We start from the raw sequence: 9,021 nt of genomic DNA on the forward strand, positions 1-9,021 counted from the left end.
CTTTCTTCTTTTTTTTCTTTTTAGGTGAACAGAAAATAGAAAGATTCGCGATTGGAGCAAAAGTCGTGCAAACACATTATCGAGAAGGAGGCCACGAATGGAGAACAGAGAGGAGTAGATCGAGGTAGCTAAAGAAGGACGTTGCTGGAAAGACGAGAAGGGGACGTGTACAGTTACCAAAGGCCGAGGCGAACAGCTCCACCTCTGACGATAAAGTATCGACTTTGAAAAGTCGGACAAAGATTGTTTCTCTTTTCTGAAAAAATGATTTCCGGCGATGGATGAAGCACTTCGATGGGAACTGAGGATTCGTTGCAATAAGCTGATGATTTTTGGAAAACAAAGATATTACTTCATTTTAAGATGTTCTATTTTTATCATTAGCAATACAAAAGTATGAAGTAATCTGTTGGCGAATAACAGGTGCTAGCGTTGAAGGTCGAGACACTCTCATACTTTTACTAGCTGCACCTTTAGCGCATATTTAAAAGTGGGAAGATACGCAATTTACTCCTTTCTTATATAAGAAACGAATAAAGAATGTAAATAAGTTTAAAAAAAGAAGAAAAATAAAGAACAGAAGTGTATATTATTATTATTGTTATTATTATTGTATAATCATGTATACGATTGATACGGAGTGTGTAATGTATATTAGTATAAACAGAAAATTTGAGAAGATAAAGAAAAAGATTATAAACAAACAAAGAATATAAACACGCAAGAAGAAGTGGTAAGTAAATAACAGACGTAAAGAAGCAAAACATAAATAAGCAATCAAGATGGACACAAATACCTCAAATCGCTTTTATTACACATCTGCGCTGAGAAAATCTAAAAGAAATATCAATACATACAGCGTTGGCAATAAACAGATGTTTTCTTTGAATCTAATTTCTCATTACAGCATCATTACTGTGTAATCAACGTAACTGTGTAATCATTGACATCGTGTGTAAGACAATGACAACCATGCAATCGTCTGCCCCTTCATAGACGGCCGTATTGTCGTAAGAGGAAGAAAGTCGTGGGATAAAACATAGCTTATACAAAGATCGACTGCGATCTTCTCTCTTTCTATCCGTCGGAGCTCGTTACAGGTCTGGGAAAACTCCCGTGAACTATATGAAACATGGGTGTTGCCAGTTAGTTAACCTACTTCTCACGACGCGCGCCTTTTCCAGGCGAAACCTTTTAAGGAGATCGATTTATTATGGCGAAGCCTAACCTTGTACCATTGAAAATATTAATTCCATATATCTCAAATTTATATTACATTTAGAAGTTTATTCGTCTCGTCTTTAACAATCGTTATGTAATAGATTTGAGGAGGATTATTTTATTATGAATTTTATCAAATAATAAACACTCTTCTTTATCTTTCTTTCTCTCTGTTATGTTTGATAAAATTTTGCTCCTGTCAAAAGAAACTTCTATTTTACTTAATAAAATATGAGTTCTATGAAAGCACATTTTCTTCAACCGCTACTTGTATTTCACTACCAACTTTTTAAATAATCTAATATTGCATATCTACTTAAACATATCCATGAAAATATTCCAATTCATAAATTCTATCAATCATTGAAATTGGTAAAATGAAACGAGGAAGATGAATAATCCGTAAAAAGGCGTTTGCGCGATCGAGAAGAGAGACGTTATTTATTGCCATAACCAATAAATTATCCAATTAGAGCGAATCGCTTCGGCAGCTTTCCGCAAACCCTTTTTTAGCATTCGATACTACATATCCTCACGCCCCGTTTTCTTTTTATTTGATTTTCGATTTTACACGCACCCTGCAGCAAATCTTTCGTGTAATTCCCAATATTTCCGCGGCCTGATCGAACATGTGTCTGACACGGCATCGATTTCACGGCGTCCTTTTATCGACGAAACGGTACGAATTTTCTAAGTGTGAAAAAAGGGTTGATCGGAACCTTTTGCGGCAGAGGGTAGGTATTTTAAGGGTCGACGGTCGTTCGAAAAATAATGTTCAGTCGCAGACTTTGGATTTCAGGCAACTATCTATAAATTGATATATTTTTGTGTAAATATTTTACTAGAAACAATATTTTTTTAATTATTCTACTGTATTCCAATTTCCAGAACGTTCTGTATTAAGAAATTAAGATGTTAAGAATCAATACTTTAGAGAAAATGTTTAGAAAGAATGTTTTATCAAATTTCTTTGATCTAAAATTCAAAGTTTTAGTTGATTTATATTCGCATGGATTATTACATTTTCATGTACATATTTTATTGGAACTACTTTTACAATCATTTTATTATGTTCCAATTTCTAGAAAATTTAAAGAATATTTTACGGAATTTCCTTGATCTGAAATTCGCAGTTTTATAAAATTCGTATTCACGTAGATTTATGTAAATGGCGAGAAGTTATAAAGAATGAACTTACCACTAAAACGGTAATTTCACGGTATGCCAATTTCTCTGCTCTTAGGAGTACCATAAATGTTTATCAAAAGTCGACTTTCGCATGTCTACTTTGCAAACCGATCTATCGTAAACCGCTTTCTAGGCAATAAAGATTTTACTTGAACCGTTGAACAAAAAGTTTTTAGAATATTTTATATTGCTAATGTAAATGGCAAAATTCATGATACCGTGAAAACTTAGCATATTTAATTATCGAATATAAATGTTTCTACTTAATCGTAAAGTATTTTATATTATATAATTTTTAAATTGAAATTACGGTAAACTTTTCAAAGAAGCAGATTCATTAGAAGAGACTCTGTTGCACTATCCAATGTTGCACTATCAATGGCGCTGATGAGCATCTTAAATGCAAATGAGGTGCATAAAAAAGTGGTATTATACACGGCTTTCGTTTATAGTCAGTTCAATAGAGTCGATCGAATCGTATCAAAGCGTATCATGCAAATCACGTATCATCAATCGCATTGATGGTTTGCACTCGAAATCGATCGGCTCACTACAGCATATTTTATCTCTAGAGGGTAAAATCTTGAACTTAGTATAATCATGAATAAACGTATGTAAGCAATAAACCGACAGTTTCAGAAAATCCTATTCTAATTACTAGATATCAAATAGTAGTCTTATTTTAATATACTTAAGAACTTATAACGGAAAGAAATGTTAAGTGTTGATGAGAATAAACTTTTATGAAAAGACCAGATTTAGGATGAAAATTATAACAAAAAGACTCAACGTTCGAATGAATGACGATCGCGCTCGAACGCTCGATGACCAGATAATGCAATTATGTAAATCTTACGCTGCAACTGTTTCATAATTTTCGTTCATTAAACGAATCATTATCTGTCTTCCGTTTACGATAGGAGAGAAATTGGAGTTAAAAAACTAATAGCCGACTACCGGTGCAATTATCGTACTTGCGTGTTTTAAATTGCTATCGTGCATCAGTGAAGATCCGAAGAAGAGAAACTGTTATCGCTCGAAGAAAAAAGAAAGCTGGGAGCGCTGTTAAGTCAGTTATAGGTTCAAGCTTTTCTTTTGACACAAAAATAAGAAAAACAGGACAAGTAATCCTTGAGATGATAAAGAAAATTATAATGTAGGCCAACTGTTAATATAAATCAATAATTAATTCAAGTATGTCAAGAATTATAATAGAAATACTAAAATAATGTAAATTATAAATTGTAAGACATATATTACGTTGAATTATTACTAAAGATATGCCAACCTTGTAAATATCAGTCGGACACTGGCTTGAAAATCACAATTTGCTCGTGTTTATTGGATAAATTACTCACTTTGAATACGCGAATATATTATCGATAACAAATCGTTATGCAAACACACGTGATTCTGATATTTTTCGTTCCCTTACGAATCAATCTTGCATATTACTCGTACACCTTTTCATGCTAGACAGTAGACACGATGTTCCAATCATACGCGATTAATACTGAAAGATATTGTTGATTACATAACTTGTCAAATAATGTGACGGAGATTGATAAACTTTAATACTTGTAGAAAACATTGATTAATGCTTTTCCTATCGTGCTACCGATGATCCCTGTGCACACTGCAAACTGATATTTCGTGGGAGCTGGAAACTGTGAGTGTGTACTCTCGTGCAATTGCCGATATTTCCCGCGGACATTCGTGATGAAACAAGTAGCTGCGATACGTCAAACTTTTTTACGTTTGATGATATAATTGGAAATTTATGAAAAAAAAGAAAAATAAAAAATACTATTATGCAGAATGTTTTAATAAAGATATATTTTTAAGAAAATACACCTATAGAAGCAAACTACATTAAAGTTCGTTAACTGCAACAATTTATTTCATTGAAAAAGCTATTGTAAACCGATTAATTGTAAAATTCACAGTCGATTGGAAGCTTGTTTATCAGAGGTGATCTACCTATTCGTTTCTATAGTGATGCTCGAGCATTATCAGCTGATTAGCAAATGTGACAGATGGCCATAGTTGGTTTTATTAGATTATCGTTCACTTATTTCCAACCGTACATCCTTGGACAGTATTCAACGAGGTTGCGAAGGTGAAAATTTCAGTGAAAGTCGACAGTGGTGAACGGAAGGATAATTGAGTTTCACTTTTTTGTATAATAAGCGAGGTAAGAGGTATTTGATTAATCTCGTATATTCACTGATCACATTACAGTACAGCAGACGCGCGCCTTTATTATTGATATCCCGCTATACAACATAGAAAGCCCGGTTACAAAGCGAAGAAATAACGGCGCAATTTCTTATCTTTTAATATAATTCCAAAAATAGTTTTATCACATTCGAATTATTCAATACTAATTGAAATAATTTAGAGTTGGGAATGATAGTACATAGTCAGATTATCACATATCAGAGACACAAAAATCAATAAAGTTTATTAGATTTTTAAAAAGAATCAATATGAATCATGTTAGTAATAAGGCAATATTTTAATTACATGTAAGTCATTGTAGATAAGAAAAGAGAGTTAGTCAGTTAGTCAATAAAGTTTATATTAAAATTAAAATTATTGATAAAAGTCAATGTCAACAATTAATATGAAAATCACGAGAGACAAAGCGATACATAACAGTATATCAGAAGAAAGAATTAATATCTTTATACACAAAGGTGAAACACGTTTATCAAGTGACCACAATATCCTCACCATAGAAATTTCAATAACACGCCACGAAACTTGATAATCGTCCTCGCATGAGTTCCATGAAGAAGTGTAATAGCCCTAAAAACCTCTAATCTCCTCAACTAGACGACTGCATTGCCGTGGCACGCGTCTAATACATACAAAGAGAGTGGTGGGGAGAACGTTAGGTACCCCTACACGTCGTGATTATGGGGTGAACCCTTGGTACGGTGCCCCATAGACGGCGGACCGCCCTTATGGAGGGGGTAAAATACCCCCGGGACGGTATATATGCTCTAAGAGCCCCATGCCACTTTCACAGTACCAAATTGTACCCAGCCTAGAACAGTTCTCGTTTCTTATTTCCTTTTTCACGCTGCACACCAAACGTTCGGCTATGTCGTGACAAAAGCTTTTCCATATTATTAGCATATCGTGTTATAAAATTTTAATAGGAAGTTGGACTTTATGAAGTGATCGATTGAGGTGACAAATTCTACGAGGATCGTTTCATCGAGCTAACAAATTTATTAGGTAAGATAACTATTCGTTAGTCAATTGTTGCGCCAGTGAACGGCGCAATTAGAACGTTTCATTGAGTATCTAAGCATTTTGGAATATTACGGATAAAAAATAAAGAAAAGAATAAATTTAAGAGGTTAATCTAGAATTATAGAAGAAATGGAGTAATAAGATAAGAATAAATTCGCAAACTTAATGTGGAACTACAGAACAAATAGAATAACGAAAAATCACGGATTTAATATAGAACTACAGAAGAATTGGAATATCTTTAACGACTATTAATGTCACACATTTGTCATTTCATTAATCAAAATTATTATTCAACAAAAATTACACAATATTGGAGTATCTTTTCAGAAAACCTTCCACAGCATGTCCTCGGAGTACTCATTCTGCAGCGAAGGCGGCTTCGACGAACTCTCAAGTTCCTCGGATTCCGGTTTCGACGTCAGCTTCGAATCGCCAAAGCACGAGGTTCAATCAGACACCCTGTTTCCACCAGCCAAAGAAGGAAAACGAAAGAAAACCCGAAACACACGGTGCAAGAGTCCCACACAGGTAAGCGGATGTGTCTACCTTCGCTCAGCCCAACTTCCCTTATCTAAAAGAACGTTCACCCATCGCAAAGAGATCGAGCAAAGAGAATTCTTGAAAAAGCCGGAAGACAAAAAGAGGAGACTAAATGATCACAAGGAACCATTGATTCGCAGGTGCTCAGGCTGAAAAGGAACCGTCGAATAAAGGCGAATGATCGAGAGCGGCACAGGATGCACACATTGAACGACGCGTTGGAACGTCTCCGGATGGCGTTGCCGACCTTTCCGGAAGACACGAAGCTCACGAAAATCGAAACCCTCCGTTTCGCCCACAACTATATTTGGGCACTGTCACAGACATTGGGGAATTCCGAAGCAGGCGAGATCACAGTGAACGTGGGTAACGTGACGGTCAGTATCAGTGAGAATGGAAATATGATCACCTCCTCGACCGGAAGCTGTGCTGTAGCCGCGCAGAAGCGGCTTGGACCGTCGCATACTGTCTTTCCTTATCCTCAGGAAAGATTCGTGCCCGAATGGCAGGAGTACGATTGCTATAGCGATCAGAGTGTTAGTCCACCGATGCAGTATCAGCAGTGTTATGATCAGAGGATGTATCATGCGCAGCATCAACTTCCTGCGCCGCATCATATGGGACATAATAATATGTATCAGTGTCTTTAGGTAGCTTTTAGCTCGTGGATGTTTTCAAGCATTTTGGTGGGCGATGATGGAAATGATTATAAAAAAATGAACTTTCATAGTTTTTTCCATTATCGAAGAAGTTTATAAACGATTAGGCGATCGTTTAGAGTGGTTATGATAATGTATGAGAAAAGGTTGACAGTTAGAAGAAGTTAATGTGTCAAAGATGACGATTTAAAAGAAGTGTGTACCTATAGAATTTTACGGACGAATTGAAGGAATTTTCAGCGTCAGTATTTTTGAAGCTTCGAAATGAATTTAGTACTTGCGGAATACATATATCAGTAATCGCGAGTCGCATGAGTCATCGCCGCCATTGTACCTTTGTAATGAGCAACGATGCTTCAGAAATTGCATATGTTCAGTAGTGAATTCAGTGCTATACAGTGAAGTTAATAAATCTAGCAAATTGGCAATTGCAGAAATTCTAACTAACTACTGATTTGTTAAGTGACGTTTCTGTAAGCAAAAATTTTAAAGTTAAAGTACTGATATCTAATTGAACCTTAAGTTTCTACTTGATAATTAGTAATCGAAGACCAAAGAATTTTAATCCTCCATGCTTTAGTGAATTTTTTTATTTTATTTTCTACAAAGTTCCAATAACAAGTATAATAGGTAAAAGCATGCAGTACAATTTACAAGCAAGGCAAATATATTTTGCTAGTAATTATATGTTACAGAAACCTGCATATCATTGCACGGATGTCGAACAGACATCGTCCAAGATAAATTCGCGTTGAATAATCGACGTGATTGTAAAAAGAAGTAGGCCAGTGCGCAAGATGATCGTTATTTACTTTGTAAGAGAGCATTCTATTTAAAACGAATTATTAGCATTAAGGTCTAATGTTAGGCAAACTGATAATCTCGTCGTTTCTTTGAAAATATATTTATCATTATTTCTTGTCTTATAAAAAAAAATCAAGGTAGTATAATTAGAAACACGTACTAAATATCGCGTTCCTTTTCTTTTCTAGTCATCGATGCTCTTAGGTTTATCTCGAATGCTTGATCTCACTCTTTGTTTCTAGAATATTGTATTTAAACATACATTTCCGCCAGTGCTCTTATCGGATCGTGAAAATGCCGATTCAAGGAATATATGTATATTGTACAGAATTTATATCTTATCAATAAATCATATTTTACCTAGACATTTATCCTTTTACTATTTACTTCGTCGACTATTCCCAATATGATTTTAACTTTAACTAATTTAATTGCTTAAAATAATTAAAATTGAAATAATTAACTATATATAACATTCCAATGAATTTTGTCCATAAGAAAACGTCAATCAAATATATAATACGACACTACATACAATATCTTAGTGAAAATATCAGTCAAATAGATAACACAATATACGAATGATCGTAGATAAACCACGTTTCCGATCGTCGATAAAGAGATCGTTAAAAGGGAGGAAACAAATTCGCAAACAGAGCAGTTACGATTAAGCAGTTATCGTCTTACAAACGAGCATGCTTGAGCCACTTTGCAGGAATGAAGTCCTGTTCAAGAATGAATGAGCACGTGCCAGGGCACGTGTCCTTTGTAGGAATCACTGCAGGGCAGATGTATCACAAGTTGCGCCTGAAATTACGCCTACCCGTCTAATCCGATGGATTACATGACGAACGTGACTTGAAAACATTCGAAATCGGTCAGACGAAAGAAAGAATCAGCCCTAGTAGGTAACCTGTTGTCTCAGCTTTTATCCATAATCTCCCTTTAAATCGCAATTCACGTATCGTATTCGTAGTGTCTGAAGACATTTAGAAATTAGGGATGGAAGGAAATTTCTATTACGACGTAAAATTTCATTGGACTCAGAAATCTCGCAATTTTCATGCATGAATAAATATTATCGAGAAAGTGGATTAATCTAATGGAGTGAAGAGTGGAAAAATGTTATTTTTCCATCCCGAATTCAACAGCTCAACGGTTATTTTGATAGCCTCATCCCCTTTGCACTCTAGTTGATCGAACGATCGAATTCGCCTATTTATTTTTCTAACACTTGGCTACTGTGTTCTGAAAATGGAACACCTACCTCTACTTGTTATGGAAATTGTCCTTTCTGAAAGCGATGCTTCTTGCTGATTGATCGATTTCTTCTCCAGTTCAT

General features: G+C 35.0%; 1 protein-coding gene across 1 annotated transcript; it reads left to right on the top strand.

The window, feature by feature from the left end:
• Window positions 1–5,915: 5,915 nt before the first annotated feature.
• LOC117208254 (neurogenin-1) lies at window positions 5,916–7,016 on the top strand. The gene is made up of 2 exons (XM_033449256.1): window positions 5,916–6,204; window positions 6,357–7,016. The coding sequence occupies exons 1-2, from the start codon at window positions 6,019–6,021 to the stop codon at window positions 6,864–6,866; spliced, it is 696 nt and encodes a 231-aa protein (XP_033305147.1). The 5' UTR covers window positions 5,916–6,018; the 3' UTR covers window positions 6,867–7,016.
• The last annotated feature ends 2,005 nt before the right edge of the window (window positions 7,017–9,021 follow it).

Source organism: Bombus bifarius, unplaced genomic scaffold (genome assembly GCF_011952205.1).
Source record: "Bombus bifarius isolate JDL3187 unplaced genomic scaffold, Bbif_JDL3187 scf7180000008058, whole genome shotgun sequence".
NCBI lineage: Eukaryota > Metazoa > Arthropoda > Insecta > Hymenoptera > Apidae > Bombus > Bombus bifarius.

What these genes read in the sequence shown, in the direction of transcription:
- LOC117208254 (XM_033449256.1), top strand. Translation starts at nt 6,019, where the DNA reads ATGTCCTCGGAGTACTCATTCTGCAGCGAAGGCGGCTTCGACGAACTC. An exon ending in GGTGCAAGAGTCCCACACAG is followed by an intron (nt 6,205 to 6,356) that starts GTAAGCGGATGT and finishes ATTGATTCGCAG; the next exon opens with GTGCTCAGGCTGAAAAGGAA.